Below are 18,927 nucleotides of genomic sequence, written 5' to 3'. Positions count from 1 at the left end.
GCTTAGGAGACCTCTTTTTATAGATTTTTGAGTGTGTGAGCTTAGGTGGCAGAGATCAATGGTCATGATCAAATCTTGCAGATTGGATGGCTATGAGCAAGAAACTGAAGGCTGGAAGAAAGGGGGAAGGAGAAGACAAGTGTCACTCATCTCATCTTGACTAAGTTGGAGACTTGAGAGGATATAGGATAGTTGGAGAAGATGTAGGAATGAGAGGACAAGTGAACTCAAGTCCTCCTAAGATATAGGGATGTTAGAGAGTATAGAAAAAGGCTAAGAAATATGTGCACATACACAATATTTCATTTATTTTGGAAGTTGGAGATAAGTAGCTAATAAATGTTTAATCTAATTAATTTGATTGAATTAATTTAGCCACATGATGAATGAGTTGGCAAAGAAGTGATGAAGTGGAGATGTAAGGATGAGTTGGAAATGAGATTAAATAATTAAGAAATTATTTAATATTTGAGACTAGGATAGAAGAATAATTAAATATTAGATATTTAATTGATCGATTAGAGGAATAATTAAATATTAGATATTTAATTAATTGATTAGAGGAATAATTAAATATTAGATATTTAATTAATTGATTAGAAGAAAAGGATATAACGAATTAATTAATAAAATGTTTCAATTAAATTAATTAATAGGAGGACATGAAATGAATTAAATAAATTAATCTTTTCAAATTAACTATTTATTAGAAGAATTATTATTAAATAAATATAAAATGTTTATGTAATTGCTCATAGCCATTTTTATGTGTATACAAGTAGTACTAACAACTATCTATTTTGGACTATTGCTCAGGACCCATTGAATAAGTGGAAGAGGTTGGCTTGCCACCTTTCTTTTATTATTGTAACACTATCCTCCCGTTGAACAAGCGGTTGAGTAGATTGCAATTCCATTTTCAGTCCTCCCACTGAATAAGTGGTAGAGTGATTGTTGTTATTTATAGTTCTTTGAAATCGTGTAATTGGCTAGTTGCACCACCAAATTGTTGTAGATGTTCTTTCATCCGTTGGATAAGCAGAAGGGGCTAGCTTGCTGCCTAGTATTGTACTTGCATTGTAATTTTCATTAGATCATTGAGCTAACAATCCCCTTATCACCGTATGCTCTCACCTTCCCACATTGGGCTCTTGGTAATCAAAAAGTGGAAGAATTACTTTCAGCAATGTTTGATTATCATTATCTGACCCTAACGAGTGTTTGTGTTGTTTTTAATTGGGAAAAAAATCCAAAAAAATTAAGGGGTATATTTAAATGGTATCAGAGTTGGTTTTCCTTCCAGCCTGTGATTTATGTTGGTAAATTTCTTCATAAGTGATAGAGAAATCAAGTATTCCTGCCATCATGTGCTTTCAGCAGAAATTCAAAATAAGATGACTACGGAGAAATCTATATCTGAGTTGATACAAGAGTTGTCCATGCTAATGAGGGATCTTGACCTAAAAAGGGCATATTCAAGGATTATTGCAAAATCCAAAGGTTTTAATGGAGAAGTGCACATGACACATTAAGATGGCCATGAGTTTGAAGGAGAAACCTTGACACATGAGGAGTGTGTGTTAGAGCCCCAAAATACTCCTTTAGACTTGCATGTGGTTGGTAGTGATAAAGATAAGTTTGGCAATAAGAACAAAACAACAGTCTAGAAACCTCATTTGGAATTATCCAATGAAGGTCTTAAGACTAATGACTTCACAAAAGATGTAAGTAGAACTATTGTGTGGGTTGAGTTTGCTAATGAAGAGCATGTTAAGGATGATTTGGGTGGCATCATTGAACCAGCTTATGACCAATACCAAAGTGATGATGTTGGTGATGATTCCAATGCGCTTGTACATAATCATGTTGAAGATTTGGTGATAAATGGTTATCCTCTCGTTGTTGCCCCAACTTCCCGAGAGTTTTCACAAGACCTCTTGGGTATGCATGTGGCTAATAAATATGAGATCAAAGATACACCTATAAACGGTGGGCTCATTGAAGGCAAAAGGGATAAAATATTCAAAACAACTAGCATTGATGACTCTTTGCTTCATTATAGTGTTGGTGACATGGGTGGTCTTGGGTTATTAATTGGGAGGTGACTTATTCAATGAATCAAGACTCCATGAGTATGATGAGAACTTTCCCTTTGATTAGAACAATAAGCCCCTTAGCACTTGGGATCCGGGTGTGATGGCACCTAGCGATGACAAGGAACCTGTGTGGGATGAATTTCCCTTTGATCTGGATGATGAAATGGAACTTGATGAGGATTCTATATCAGCAAACAATGGTGACGTTACACTTGATCTTGGGATTGCCTTCTCGTTTGATCAAAGTGACAAAAAGGTGGGAGCAGATTTAAAAGTCTATAAGGCTCCCGATATTGAAGGGTTTGATGGTGTTCTTGAACATAAATCAGATTTATTAGTGCACAGAGTTTATCATCATCTTGGTGTTGATCAATGTCACCACGTGGATGATGTGGGGTGTGAGACTAGGGACAACCAAGGAGTCGTTGAAAACAAGAATGGAAATTTTGATTGTAATCAAAGGTTCGAAGAACTAGTGGAGTCTAATCCTATTTATGATATTGAGCATTTTCAGCTAGTTGGTGGAGTTAGACAAGAGTCTTGGAGTAGCTATGGGGGCAGTGATTGCAAGAAACAAAGTTCTGATTTTTTCTTGTTGCCTATCAGTAGTACATCATCTCTACATTCTTATAAGTGGGATGGTCAATTCAAGGTGTCTATTGAAAAAGAAATGCAAGCTCTATCTCAATTTGATCACACACATAGTTTGACTAAAGAACTCTATTGGAAGGGTCAAATGGATGAGAGACAGAAAGGGATTAAGGATGAAGTTACTCTCCCTAATCTGCGACTTATCAAAGACTTTTTGGATATATTGAAATCAGATTACATACACTTGATTGAAGATCGAGATCATGCCTTCGAACTTGCAACGAAGACCACTAGTGCATTCCAAGGAAAAGAGAGAAAGGTTAATGAGCTTACTCTTCAGCTTGAATCAACAAAGGACATGTTAGAAAACATTCAGTTGGCTCTAAGGGAGGTAGAAAGTCAATTTGTTGATTTCAAACTTTTTAGGGAGCAAGAGAATGCACTAAGAGTTGAAGAAATCGAGCAAGTAATTGGTGAGCTTGATAGTCTTCAAGAAGAGTTTGATCTCGAGAACTTCACAAAAAAAAACAAAAGTTGCATGTGCAGATTCGGATTAGCAAGATGGAAGTGAGCAAGGGGAAAGGGATGGCTTCCAAGTTCTTGTCACAAATTTACTCACAACTCTACCGACACTCAACATAATAACCCCAAAACGGATGCAAATGATATATACAAGGTAGGCGATAAGGATAGAACCAACAAACTGCACCCAAAACCCCTAAATTAATTTAGACACGCATTCCTAGGCAACCCAACATAGTACGTCTAAGGCAAAAGTACGTTTTGCATTTTAAAAATAAATACTCAACATTAAGCACTACAAACTTACAAACACAATCGCTCGGGGCATAGAAAAAGAACAAGCCATTACCCAAAATGAACTGACACACGAACAGAGAGTTGTGAGTGAAAGCATGCTACATCCAAACCAAAACCAGCAACTTGAAAATCCACACATATCACTCTAGAATCTCTCAAGCACGCAATTGAAAGAACTGGGAGGTATGCATCCCTCGAAGCAAGAGTCTGGCATTATTTCGACAACACTTCATTATCATAGCAAATGGATACCCAAAATGAGAGTCCAAGACCTTTATTTATAATCTTTTCTCCAAATCGAACTTCCTTTCCCTCCAATATGGGATTAAACACTGACATTCAAATTTCTTTTAATTTGTCTTTCATTTCATTTCATTCCATCTCCTTCCCAAATCGCCCAAGTGCATAGATGAGTCACATTATTAAAATTGTCAATAATATAATAAGTGAGCGCTCAACATAAACTTAGGGAAATGACTTTTAAATATTTTTTTTAGCAACAATGTATTTCTCCCTTAGGCAAATATTAAATATATTGTAAAGTCATAATCCCTTTTAATGAAAAACACCTCCATGGGTGTCCAGACTTGGGCTATAAGTTGATAAATTAAATATCAAATCGACCCCCTTTATGTTATACACCATTTACGCCTAGACCAAGGGGAAAATAATAAAAGTATTAAAAAATACTTTAATTGTCATATACCAAATACTGCTCAAAATAATTTGAAGGCTAGAATCCTGAAAAGTGCACACTACCTGCCATAGCTTTTGAACTGGACCACAACAACCTGCCAAAAATAGTACTTACTATAAATAGCACACTACTAAAATACTAAGTGTTTCCAAAGTGATTTTTACCACATTCTGAGCAATCGTTGCATCTTACTAAAAATAGTAAGTACAGAAAAAGTCTTCAGATTCATTTGCATGTTAAACCATCATGAAGCTCTTTGAAAACCCAAAAAACCCCAGAGAAATAAGTTGCTCTCACCTCCACTTACTAAAAATAGTAAGTTTGCCAAACTCTGCTGCTTTCTATGCATGTACCATCATTGCGAAGCTTTCTGAAAACCCAGAAGGAATCCATAACCCAAACTAACAAACTCCAACATGCAGGCCACCAAAAATGTCGAAACATCCTCCTAGAAAATAGGAAACCATAATTATGTCTCTGACTGACCAACAGGTCTCAGAATTGACCAACAAACCCCAAAACAAATTAGAGCGGAAAAGGGGACATTACATTGAACCACTGCCTCAAGAGAACAATGTCATGGCAAACACATCTCACTTCATTTATTGTCTCAAAACACTGCCACTCTAAAGATATGATCATCAAAGCCCTCACAAACTGAAACTTGCATTTCTACTTCTTCACGTGTGCTTGCATATCTTTCACATAGATTTCAAAACAATCCACACACTAATTCACACATCTACACTTCCATTTATGCAAGGTTAGACATTGAAACCCTCAACTAGGTAGGCCACAAATTGAATATACATCAATAACATAAAGTCGGCCATCTGAGCCAAAATCATACAATGCAATCAACACCAGGAGATAAAGGGGACCCAAATACATCACAAGACATCTTCCTAAGTTGACTCCAATGAATCGCACATGCTAACACTTCCTCCAAAGTTGACATCAAATGTAATGTGTAGAAAAACAATGAAGCATGTTAACCAATCAACCAAAAAAACATCAACCAATGCACATTACTCAATGCAAATAAGGTGCAATTGATAGCCCATAAACCTGATAATTGTTTTATATTATCACATTATTCACCAGTAATTGTGCACATGTATATGTAAATAAATACATTTTAAATGTTTCGCCACTTGCATACAGTGGCAATTGTAAACATAATTTTATTTTTTTTATAAATAAAAAAGTGAGTTAATTTGTGCACCTTCACTTCTATTAGAATTACAAATGTACCAGTAATTGTTAATTATTTTGTTCAACTACACATTCAAGTAGTGAACATGTATTGATGTAGAATGCAAATATTTATTGGCCCAATTAAAATTATGTAATGGCTAAAATACAAAAGTTTTTTGGGGGGTCAAGTGCACTTGTAGTGAATGGTTATTGGAACTAGCACGGCTACTGTTGTTGTTCCCCTAACATGCTCAATAACAAGCTTTCATCTTGCATTCTCCTACTAGATTATTTAACCATTTTATACTTTTGAAATTTGGTGACTGATTCAATATATTGAATTTGTGATTTTATTGACATAAATAACAATATTAGCTTTTTCTTGCAAAAGTTTACAAAGATACAAAGTATGAAAGACGTCCAATGTAAAATCCTCCTTAGAAATTTGTAGGTGTGGCTAACCATGTTATAAGCAAGCAAAGAATGTTATGGTATAGATTTTACAAGTAGTTGTAAGATAATTAAGATTAATATGAAAAAGCCAAAATTCCAAGTACTTGGAAGAATAAAAAGTTGGAAACAGTATGCACAAGAATCACAAGTAAAATTAATAAGGAACAACAAAATATTTGTAGTACTCCCAGGTCGGGCAAAGTTTACATAAAATAACTATTCACAAAATATCCAAGCCATGAGGTGGCACAAGTATGTATCTATATTGAATGCAGATTAGAGCGCCCAACTTAATGAGAGTCAAAAGTGTGGTGTAGGTGAGAGGGAACCTACACTTACAAAGATTGCTAATGATAGGCTATTGTCTTTTGACTGTAAATGTTTTGAGGTTATTTTCTTTTTGTCAATACTTCAGTAGGTGGTGAGGAATGGATGACATTTAGATAATTAAACCTTTTGGTGCATTGATTAAAAGCTTTTGTGGAAATATTATCTAGTAAATCAACTATAATGAGTACTCTGACACTTCTAATAAAATTCAAGATCCAATAATCCCATAAAAAAAAATAGTTGGATATATTATTGGATTATTGGATCATTAATTTTCAAGGTGGATACATTATCTAGTAAATCAAGTCTTTTATGTGAGAAATTAAAGTAGCCAACCTTGTCCATACAATGGTCAAAAACTCCACCTTGTGTCTTTTCTTGCAAATAGTTGTGCATGATATTTGTCCTATCCCTTGCACATACGGCACCAAAAAGCCTACGATAAAATACAACTGCAAAATTTACATTACTGCTATGCATTAATTGCTATATATAATGATGGTGACGAGAGGCACTCAATGTACAAAACACACATTGATTGACAGAGTACTTTCAAACCATAGAAATTGGATAGCAAATTTGTTTTCAATAGTCTTGCAACGATCTAATGAACTTTGGACCATTGATTTCAATCAATAGGTCATCCATCTCAAAGAAGTAACATCTTAGGCATAAAGATAGTCATTTGAGCCAACAATAAAATACGGGTTGTTGATGTTAGCTCTACATATCTTCGAACTATTCATCAAGAGCAAGTAATGACTAAAGATTTCCCACACTCCATATTTTGATTATGCTTTGGGCTTCCTAAAGCTAATACTTATATTTGGGTGGATGGAAGAAGGCGTGCTAAAGTTTGACGAATTAATGATAATGTGTTTGAATGGGCCTCAAAATGTTTCCTTTATAGTGTCATAAAGGAGTCCAATGACCATTTATTCCTTCATTTTCTACCCAATTTGCCTACGAACAATTAAGAGGTAGAATTTGGACTAGGTCATACCTAAGAACCTTTTCAAAGTATTTTAAGGTTGGTTTTTAAAAATTTGCAGTCTTAGACTTCACAAATTATGGGATTTGTTGCCTTCAATTGTCCTGGAATTTATGGCTAAAAAATATCTTCCAAGATAGAGCTATCTTGATTGCAATTGTTTGGGATAAGATAGAAACTTCCCTAAATGAGTCAGGGAAATAGTCTAATCCAAATTGGAAGATTCGCAAAATAAGGGATATCATTTTAGAGTTGACCTAAATTGCATTGTCTTTGTAAGATGAGAGAGGAGATCTCAATTTCTTATGATGAAGGAGCTAAGGGGAATCCTAAAGAAGTAGGAAGAGATTTGTCTTTCACAAAAAAATGGGCAGCCTCTACTTATTTTGTCAATTGATTTTGGTGAAGATATTAATAATCAAGCTGAAATCTTGTTTTTTAGATGTCTATGGCTTTGAATAGAGATTAGTGTAAGCTTGAACTGGAAGAAGATTCAAAGCTTATAATTGATTGTATGGTCTCTAAGAAGTGCAATTCTTGGGCTTTGAAGAATGTTCTTTGGAAAGTAAAAGGGCTTCAAAGTGACTTTCAAAGTTTTTTAAAGTATATTAAAAGGAGGAATTATGTAGTTATTGCTCAACAAATGACAGGAATCATGTAGTTGATTTACCAGTCACGAGGTTGAAAACGACAATCTGCATCTATAAGCTGTAATATAACTTCTTGAATATTAGGAGAAATATACGAACTGCCCACTTTCACACTGGGAGTAAATACTATTCAATCACGTTATAGAAAGAAACAGGTACGAATTATGTATAACAATTTAATAAGAAATGGTTATGTTGTCACTTATGCAAAAAAAATCTGACTACAAATTACTCAAACCTTGGAGTCAAGTTGCCTCCTTGGGAATTAATGAAAAGCATTTTGAATATTCATCAAAATGAAAAAGATTAAATTTGTTGCTTGATTTTAATACAAACCTGAAGGCTTATGACACTTAACAGAGTAGTCCAAAACATATTGCAAAACAAACATTCATCGCAATTGTGTACTTAATGATCAAAATAGCACACAAAAATATTAACCTTAATAAAAGCATTCCAATAAATTAAAAAATTATGACTAAGCAAACAGTTATTTACATGCTTGAAGTTGAAACCATTCTTTCAAAACTACCATGCAAATAAACAACCCTGTTACTAAGCACCAAATTTTTACTTCCTTGCCTGCAATTTTTTCCTTTTCTATTCTGTCAAAAAGATGATGTGTCTTGGTTTGTCAAGATCACTCAACATCTTGATTGAGATTCCTGGTGGATACTTTGTCGCCATGGAGAATAACTCGCCAGAATTCCACTTGAAACATAAATACAGAGCCCTTCTTTGGTACCACTGCAAACAAGCCACATGTTGAATAAGTAACAACCATTTTAGTCACCAGATCTACTAAACTATGAATTTATCATACCAAATCAATAATGTACCTACAACCCAATTAAAGGAATATACAAAAATTGAATTTATGGAATTAAATTCTACTCTAAAATAAGGCGATAGCATCTGATTTGTAGACTTTACAGCCTAGAGACAGTATTCTTCCTTTATTCCTTCAGATGATGCTCTCATATACTTTTGGGGCAATCGCACTATTATCCAATTTGATAATAGCATAGGCATAAGTCCTTAGAGTGGATGCAGGAATCTCTTTTGTTGCCTAAATTACTAGAGTAGACAAATGGATTTGTTGGGTTCTCAGATGAAAGAGACGGAGCCTTACTAGGTTTCAAATGACTGAATTGGAATAGATCTATTTCACGCTTATCAATATTTTGACGAAGAGTCAATGAAAGGGCAGGATCACAATAAAGCAGAGGGTCAGTGCATTAACTAGGCTAACTGATAGGGAGGATCTTAGTTGCTTGAGTCAGCTTGACTCACTCCAAGGCTTTCTTCCTAGCCTAACCCGGGAATAATTCTCTCTATTCCCCTACTCCACTCTAGGTCCTCACTACCGAGGGTTGTTACTCTGCTCTTTGTGAATTCACTTTCGTAAATCCACCAACTCACTAATCCACCGGATCTCACCAGACACCTTGCAGGGTTTGCTCTACCATGGATTATACCTACACCTTCTCCTAAGTTGTTTTCGTCCTCATGCTTGGATCTTTCTTCCTATTGATCCCATCTTTCCCCTGGGCTGAGGCTAACAACCTAGACTCCAATCTACCCTGCAAGTGATTCCTCTTGGTCACTGATACCTAGCTGGGCTATCATCAAGCTCGCCTAGGGCCAGTTTGCTGAAACGGCCAACGCCATTCCCTAGTCTACTACAAATAGAACTCTATCGTACATGTTTGGCTCTTCTTGACAACCTCCAATGGTCGTGTGGATCCCACGACGAAGAATCAAGACAGAGCCATGTTTATGACTGCTTGTCAACAACAGAAAAACAAGAAACAGAAAGACAGCTTTATTTATAGAGCCGAGTTTGGCACGACTTCAAGATTGAAACTCACAAAACAAAGAAAAGTAACATCATCTCTATCACACTGGCATTTAGAGATTTAAGCCATTAATTACAGTTTTCAAACGAAAATTGAACTCACTAATCCACCGGATCTCACCAGACACCTTGCAGGGTTTGCTCTACCATGGATTATACCTACACCTTCTCCTAAGTTGTTTTCGTCCTCATGCTTGGATCTTTCTTCCTATTGATCCCATCTTTCCCCTGGGCTGAGGCTAACAACCTAGACTCCAATCTACCCTGCAAGTGATTCCTCTTGGTCACTGATACCTAGCTGGGCTATCATCAAGCTCGCCTAGGGCCAGTTTGCTGAAACGGCCAACGCCATTCCCTAGTCTACTACAAATAGAACTCTATCGTACATGTTTGGCTCTTCTTGACAACCTCCAATGGTCGTGTGGATCCCACGACGAAGAATCAAGACAGAGCCATGTTTATGACTGCTTGTCAACAACAGAAAAACAAGAAACAGAAAGACAGCTTTATTTATAGAGCCGAGTTTGGCACGACTTCAAGATTGAAACTCACAAAACAAAGAAAAGTAACATCATCTCTATCACACTGGCATTTAGAGATTTAAGCCATTAATTACAGTTTTCAAACGAAAATTGAACTCTAAGAAAAAAACCAAAAACAGTCTTCAAATTGTTGTTCAACACAATCCCAATCCAGCCTCCTAAACTTTTTACAAAATGCTCATTGGGTCTTTTATATCCTCTGCGACATGTCATGAAAAATCCCTAACGGACGAGATCGAACTCGACACAATCGGTTTCCTGCTGTAACTGTCTTTACATTTTCATCGGGTCATCGCGTTAGCATCACTTTCCTCATCGGGTCATCGGGTTAGCACCGAAACATTCTTGTCGATGGCCGATGGTGCGCTCTCAATAAAAAGCTTCCTTATCGGGTTGCCGGTATAGCCTAAAACACCTCCTGTCGATGGCCGATGGTGCGCTCCAAACCGTATGCTTTCCCATCGGGTTATCAGGCGGCACAAAAACTAGTTACACTGATACTTGATGGCTCTACTTCATCTTGCTCCGCTCGCTGCCTTCTCGCTAGGTCCCACCATGGTCGCCAAGTCGCGGGAGATAAACCCCGCGCAACTTCCCATAGCGGTATAGCGACCAACGTTGATCAACCCGAGACTTGCTCACTTGTTAGTCGCTCCGCTCGTTGACTTCTTGCTGGGTCCCACCATGGTCGCCAAGTCGCAGGTGATAAACCTCGTGCAGCTTGCCATAGCGGTATAGCGACCGACATAGATCAACCTGGGACTTGCTAACCTGTTAGCTAGCGGTTTCATCGGGCTATCGGGGTAGGTGGAAAACACTCCCACCGATAGCCGATGGTTCCACTTTGACTTGCTCCAACCACTAGCGACTTCATTGGGGCAAGTTACGCCGAAAACATGAATTTTCAAAAAATGAAGACAAAAATGCGCTCCAAGCTCCAAACATACAACCTAATGGACTAGAACCAGTCCTTATGCCAAAATTGCAAAGGGTATTTCCACACCCTTAGGTGCTCCTGCACCATACTCCCCACACAAAAAAATCAAGTCCCCCCTGGGGGCGGCAAGGTGACATCAATGCCCAGTCTTTTGAAATCGGATTCTGCAACCCAAGTCGCTTCGGCTTCAGGTAAGTTGTGCCACTTGATTAAGTTTCCATTTACAAGCCATGCCTCGTTTGCTTCTTCACCCTGGAATCTAAAATCTATTCCGCCTGTGGTTTAGAAACGGGTGGTACTGGAATATCACTGAGAGTAGTCTCCCCTTCTGGATTCGATTCATCTGGCATTGCTACAGGACCTTTAAATTGAACCAAGTCTTGGACATTAAACACAGGGGACAATGCCAAATCTGTGGGTAATTCTACCTTATAAGCATTGGAGCCATACTTAGCCAAAATTTTGCAAGGACCTATTCTCCTCATCTAAAGCTTACTAGGGACTCCCTTCTGCAATCTTGCCTTGTTCAGATGTACCATAAACATGTCTCCAACTGCAAATTGAACGTCTTTTCTCCTCTCATCTGCTTTAGCCTTAATCCTCTGCGTAGCGTCGATCAATGTTCTCTGCACTTGTTCGTGCACCTCTTTCATAGACTGAGTGAAATCCTCCGCATGTCCACTTCTTCCTTCCAGGCTTCCCAAATCTCGAAGTTCACAAACACCGCATGGGTGAAGTCCATAAACAATCTCAAAAAGACTCTTACCTGTAGTTCTGTTGACACTATCATTATAGGCAAATTCTACTTATGGTAGCACTTGATCCCACATCTATCCATACTCTTTTGTCAGACACCTCAAAAGATTACCCAATACTCAGTTAATGACCTCAGTTTGACCATCTGTCTGTGGATGGTACGCAAAACCAAAAGAAAGGTTAGTTCCCAGTCTTGTCCACGGAGTTTTCCAAAAGTGTCCCATAAACTTCACATCCCGGTTTGAAACTATACTGAGAGGCAGCCCATGAATTCTTACCACCTCTTTGAAAAATAAATGTGCAATGTAACTAGCATCATGCGTAGTCTTGCATGGAACAAAATGACTCATTTTACTAAACCGGTCAACAATGACAAAAATACTATCCAGGCCAGTCTTGGTTTTTGGCAAACCTACAATAAAATCCATGTTGATGCACTCCCACGGTCATTTGGGAATTGGTTAAGGTTGGTATAGTCCAGCATTTGAACTAGTACCCTTGGCTCTCTGACACACAATACACTATTCAACATACTTCCTCATATCTTTATGCATTTTCGGCCAATAATAAAATCTTTGCACCAACTCAAGTGTTTTATTCAGACCAAAATGTCCACTAAGACTTCCATTATGTTTTTCCTGTATGAGATTTTCCCTCATAGATCCTCTTGGCACACATAATTGACATCCCTTAAACAAAAGACCACTCTGCAATGTGTAATCTGCATACTGGCTATTGAAATGATTATTAAACTCGTTGCATACCTTGTATACCACAGAAAAGTCTTCATCTTCTTTGTAAAGCTCCTTGAAACTCTCCACACCTATGCTCTGCAAAGTCACTTCTTGGACAGTGAGAAGTTTTCTACTTAAGGCATTTGCTACCTTGTTCAGCTGTCCCTTTTTGTGCTTGATAGTGAAAGTATATGCCTGCAGGTATTCTATCCATTTGATGTGTCTATTGCTCAACTTTTCTTGAGAATTAATAAAACTCAAGGCTTGGTTATCTGTAAACACTACAAATTCTTTGGGCAAAAGATAATGCCTCCACTTCCTTAGAGCTTGCACTAAGGCATAAAATTCTAAGTCATAGGATGAGTATCTCTTCTTAGTTTCATTCAATTTCTCACTATAAAATGCTATTGGTCTTCCCTCTTGGTTCAAAACAGCTCCTACTACTATATGACTAGCATCACATTCTAAAGTAAACAACTTATCAAAACTTGGTAAAACTAGGATGGGTTGGGTAGCTATCCTCTTTTTGAGCAACTCAAACCCCTGGTCGGCTTCTTTAGTCCACCTAAACTCGGTTTTCAACCCACCCTTAATTGAATCAAGAACAAGAGCACAAATTTCACTAAAACCTCGAATGAACTTCCTATAAAATTGGGCAAGTCCATGAAAACTTCTTACCTCAGTAGCAGTTTTCGGTGTAGGCCAAGTCTGTATTGCTTCCACCTTGCTAGGATCCATTTCCAAAGTGCCTTGGGATACAACAAAACCCATATAAATGAGTTCTTGTTTCATGAATTCACATTTTTCAAGATTGATTGCCAACTGTTCCTCATGCAATTTCCTTAATACAATCTGCAAGTGTTCAAGATGCTCTTCCTCTATTTTGCTGAATATGAGGATATCATCAAGGTATACCACTACAAATCTACCTATGTAGTCCTTCAACACCTCATTCATCAACCTCGTGGAGGTGCTAGGGGCGTTAGTATGCCCAAATGGCATAACTAACCCCACTCATATAACCCCTATGTAGTCTTAGAAGTTGTTTTCCATTCATCCCCTTCTTTAATTTGGATCTGGTGATAACCACTCTTTAAATCCAGCTTAGTAAAATACTTTGCTTCTCCAAGACAATCCATTAAATCTTCAATTCTAGGGATAGGAAATCTGTATCTTATAGTGATTTTGTTTATTGCTCGAGAGTCAGTACATAATCTCCATTTACCTCCTTTCTTGGTTGCTAAGACCACTAGCACAGCACATGGACTTATACTTTTTCTGATTAGACCTTGATCAAGCAGCTCTTGTACTTGTCTTGCCACTTCTTTGTTTTGTTCATGAGTCATCTTATATGCAGCCTTATTAGGCAGTGATGCTCCGGGTATAAAGTCTATTTGGTGACATACTATTCTAGGAGGAGGTAGCATTGCGGGTGTTCCATCACTCACAATGTCCTTAAACTGTTCTAACAACTGCTGAACCTCTTTAGGTAAACTTTCTTGTTCAGTCTTCTTTTCTTGACTAGGTTTCACTAAAGAGAGCATAATGTTCTCCATCTCCTTTCTTGAGATTTCTCAAAAATTCCTTTCTGCCGGCCAACAACACATTAGGACCACTAGTCTTGGTTCCTTCATCCTCTACCAAAGATTGAATCTTGTATGTCACCCCTTACTTTGTGAATGCATAGGAGTTCTTTTCCCCGTCATGGATAGCCTTTCTGTCAAATTGCCACGGTCTGCCTAGCAACAAATGACAGGCGTCCATGGGTAAAATATCACATAAAATTCTGTCAGAATACTTCCCAATTGCAAATTCAACCCATACTTGTTCATTTACTAACACATGTTGTCCTTTATTCAACCATGTGACCTTGTAAGGATGACTATGTGGCATGCTACTCAACCCAAGTTTACTTACTGCTTCTTCAGAGATGATATTGTCCGTTGATCCTGAGTCAATGATCACTTTACACACCTTACCAAGTATCTTGCCCTCTGTTTAGGCTCTTCCTTAACCGGCTCCCTGATTAGCAACCTTCTAACCATCAGATTCTCACCATTCTCTGAGTCAAGGTTTACTTCAAGAGACTTCACACTACTAGAATCCTCTTGCACATAATTAATTCTATTCTCTTTATGTGATGAGGTTGCCTTCTCCAGACACCTATAGGCAGGATGACCAAAATTACTGCAATGGTAACACTTCATGTTTGCAAAGTATGAACCTCCGCCAAAACTTCCAAATCTACCTCTGTTGATGCTGTTATGACCTCTTCCTCTACCATAATTTCCTCTTCCACTGGATTCATTAGTTTGCTCAGTCAATTTTGACTCTCCTTGTGATCTTACTTCACTTCCTCTGCCATTGTAGCTTCCTCTATAACCTTTTGAATCTCGGCCTCTACCTCTGCCTCTACTGGTACCTTCATGTTTCTTCTTATTCTTTTCTTCTACTTTTAGGGCCAACTGATAACATTTGTGAACGGTATTTGGACTCAACAAACTTAATTCCTCTTGTATGTTCCACCTCGGACCGTTAAGATATCTTGCTACTCTAATGCTTAAATCCTCCATCACTTTTGACCTTAGACACAACTTCTGGAACTCTTCAGTGTAGGTACTTACATTTTACTCCTTTTGCCTTAGGTTTTGTCTTTTCCTATGCAACTGCACTTCATAATCCTCAGGAAGACAAGTCTCTCTGATTTTGCTTACCATCCCTTTCCAAGTAGAGATGGGGATCTTACCTTCTCTCTCTCTCTCATTTTGTATAAATTTCCACCAAGTAACGGCAGCACCTCTCATTCTTGACTTAGCCACCTTAACCTTTTGGGCCTCAATCACACCTTCACACTCAAAATGGTTTTCCATACCCTCTATCCATTCCATTACCGACTCTGCTTCCATCTTGCCACTAAACAGTGGTACTCCTTCCAAAGACTTTCCACTCATTGCCTTCAAAGCCTTCAAGAATGGTTCTTGATCAATAACAGGGTCTGGGGGAGGGACTTCATCGTCTATTGCCAACATTTGACCCTTCTCATCTATCTTCCCACTCACTTTCGCTGCCTTTACTTCCACCACACCTAGTTTCTGCTCCAATTGTTCCAACATTTCCTTGAGCAATCAGTTTTCATCTTCTTGGTCAGCGACCTGTTTAGCCAATTCTGCATTGGTCACCATCTTTACTCCTCCTTCTGATACTAGATCAGTCTTACACTCTTCACCCCAAATCTTTAACTCGCTCTGATACCAATCTGATAGCGAGGATCTTAGTTGCTTGAGTCATCTTGACTCACTCCAAGGCTTTCTTCCTAGCCTAACCCGGGAATAATTCTCTCTATTCCCCTAATCCACTCTAGGTCCTCACTACCAAGGGTTGTTACTCTGCTCTTTGTGAATTCACTTTCGTAAATCCACCAACTCACTAATCCACCGGATCTCACCAAACACCTTGCAGGGTTTTCTCTACCATGGATTATACCTACACCTTCTCCTAAGTTGTTTTCCTCCTCATGCTTGGATCTTACTTCCTATTGATCCCATCTTTCCCCTAGGCTGAGGCTAACAGCCTAGATTCCAATCTACCCTGCCAGTGATTCCTCTTGGTCACTGATACCTAGCCGGGCTATCATCAAGCTCGCCTAGGGCCAGTTTGCTGAAACGGCCAACACCATTCCCTGGTCTGCTACAAATAGAACTCTATCGTACATGACTGGCTCTTCTTGACAACCTCTAATGATCATGTGGATCCCACAATGAAGAATCAAGACAGAGCCATGTTTATGACTGCTTGTCACCAACAAAAAAATAAGAAACAGAAAGACAACTTCATTTATAGAGCCGTGTTTGCAACGACTTCAAGATTGAAACTCACAAAACACAAAAAAGTAACATCTACTCTATCACACTAGCATTTAGAGATTTAAGCCATTAATTACAGTTTTCAAACGAAAATTGAACTCTAAGAAAAAAACCAGAAAACGGTCTTCAAATTGTTGTTCAACACAATCCCAATCCAGCCTCCTTCTAAACTTTATACAAAATGTCCATTGGGTCTTTTATATCCTCTACGACATGTCATGAAAAATCCTTAACGGACGAGATCGAACTCGACATAATCGGTTTTCTGCTGTAACTGTCTTTACATTTTCATTGGGTCATCGGGTTAGCATCGCTTTCCTCATCGGGTCATCAGGTTAGCACCGAAACATTCTTGCCAATGGCCGATGGTGCGCTCTCAACAAAAAGCTTCCTTATCAGGTTGTCGGTATAGCCTAAAACACCTCCTGCCAATGGCTGATGGTGCCCTCCAAACCGTATGCTTTCCCATCGGGTTATCGGGCGGAACAAAAACTAGTTACACCGATACCCGATGGCTCCACTTCGTCTCACTCCACTCGCTGCCTTCTCGCTGGGTCCCACCATGGTTGGCAAGTCGCGGGAGATAAACCCCGTGCAACTTCCCCTAGCAGTATAGCGACCGACGTTGATCAACCCGGGACTTGCTCACCAGTTAGTCGCTCCGCTCGTTGACTTCTTGCTGGGTCCCACCATGGTCGCCAAGTCGCGGGCGATAAACCTTGTGCAGCTTGCCATAGCGGTACAGCGACCGACGTAGATCAACCCGGGACTTGCCCACCCGTTAGCTGGCGGTTTCATCAAGCTATCAGGGTAGGTGGAAAACACTCCCACTGATAGCCGACGGTTCCAATTTGACTCGCTCCAACCGCTAGCGACTTCATCGGGGCAAGTTACGCCGAAAACATGAATTTTCAAAAAATGAAGACAAAGATGCGCTCCAAGCTCCAAACATACAACCTAATGGACTAGAACCAATCCTTATGCCAAAATTGCAAAGGGTGTTTCCACACCATTAGGTGCTCCTGCACCACTAACCAAACTGAGGAACAAGTTATTCATTTTTGTGTTGACACATGATTTATGGAATAAATATTACCAGCAAAAAACACTCAAGTGGGAGTGGTCTAGGACCAAGATTAGGCACATGTATCCTTAAAATACTAAGTTGTCAGTTCAGGTTCGTGCAGCAGTTTGGATTCGAAGAACCAATACGCCGGTACAGTAAAATTTTGAAAAGGGGTAAGGACCCGTTTGGGTTCGTTAGTACAAAAACTATATATATATATATATGCAGTCTAGAAGCAGGAATTAAGATTAGAATGTCACATAACATCATATAAACAACAAAACCAACATAAACTTGTAATCAAGGCATCATAGCATCACATACATCAAGTTCAATATCACAACAGGTCTTCACATAGTTCAGAATTCTTTGCATTTAGGTTTATTTATAACTAAATAAATATTTATAACCAAAAAATTTACTTTTCCCCCACAAATTTGGGATCTCACTAAAAATTTCTGGAGATTCATGGCAGTTTTTTTAGAAACTGAATCTTAACGAATCCAGCACTGCTAAAAAAGCATGGATTTTTAAAAACGTGAGGTTATTGTTGGCATTGTGTTTTCATTGATGTCAACCGGTATAGGATGTTACTAGTATAATTGTCAATGCCAAAGGGGGAGATTGTTGGCATTCTGTTGTCATTGATGTCAACCGGTATAGGATGTTACCAGTATAACTGTCATTGATGTCAACCGGTGAGCAAGAGGCTGTTGGCATTAGAGTTTGATGTCAATCGGAATAGCAGGACAACCGGTATGGGAGAATAGTTGTTGTGTTGACATTGATGTCAACCAGGTGACCATCAGTATGCAAAAAGATGAACCGGTACGTACCGGTATGCTAGTGGTGTAGTTAAGAGACCGTTGAGTAAAAGGTTGTTAAAATAGTGATGCATACAACTGGCATGAAAGATAAGGCATACTGGGAGACTAATTGTGATGAAGAGGCAGAACGTTATTTGAATCACATCAACAACAGAGGTGATTTGTGCAAGCCACTGGATTGCTAGTATGATGTTAACTAGCACAACTCCAACCAGATGAAGATGCTATCACAGGTTAAGTGATAGGTTGACAGAGTATGATGCTTCTGTGAGCAAGCTAACATATGAAAAGATACCGGGACATATAACAAGTTGAAGATGTATCCTCCCCTCGGTGAAATCACACTTGTACCGGCGGAATGATTCCCTGAGATAGGCAGGTCATTGAATGCAAAGACCGGATGAACAAGTGGAAGATGAGGAAGCCTCCAGAGCATGAGATCAGAAATGCACAATGGATAAGCAAGTGAAAACAAGGTGTGCTATCAGGATGCAGATGAAGGTTGGTGCAGAACAGTTGG

The 18,927-nt window shown here is 38.6% G+C and overlaps 1 protein-coding gene across 6 annotated transcripts in view; it reads right to left on the bottom strand.

Annotated features, from left to right (window-relative positions):
* Positions 1-8,052: 8,052 nt before the first annotated feature.
* The window catches only part of LOC131064725 (ribonuclease MRP protein subunit POP4), a 138,168-nt gene continuing 127,293 nt past the window's right edge, over positions 8,053-18,927 (bottom strand). For all 6 annotated transcript variants that reach the window (XM_057998988.2, XM_057998983.2, XM_057998985.2 and 3 more), the window contains one exon: positions 8,053-8,571. In XM_057998988.2, the coding sequence (XP_057854971.2) occupies positions 8,465-8,571 (107 nt within the window). In that variant the 3' untranslated portion in view covers positions 8,053-8,464. The remainder of the gene's footprint in view (positions 8,572-18,927) is intronic.

Source organism: Cryptomeria japonica, chromosome 8 (genome assembly GCF_030272615.1).
Source record: "Cryptomeria japonica chromosome 8, Sugi_1.0, whole genome shotgun sequence".
NCBI classification, from domain to species: Eukaryota; Viridiplantae; Streptophyta; class Pinopsida; order Cupressales; family Cupressaceae; genus Cryptomeria; species Cryptomeria japonica.
The sequence above is the reverse complement of the archived record's forward strand: the minus strand, read 5'-3'. Positions and strand labels throughout refer to the sequence as shown.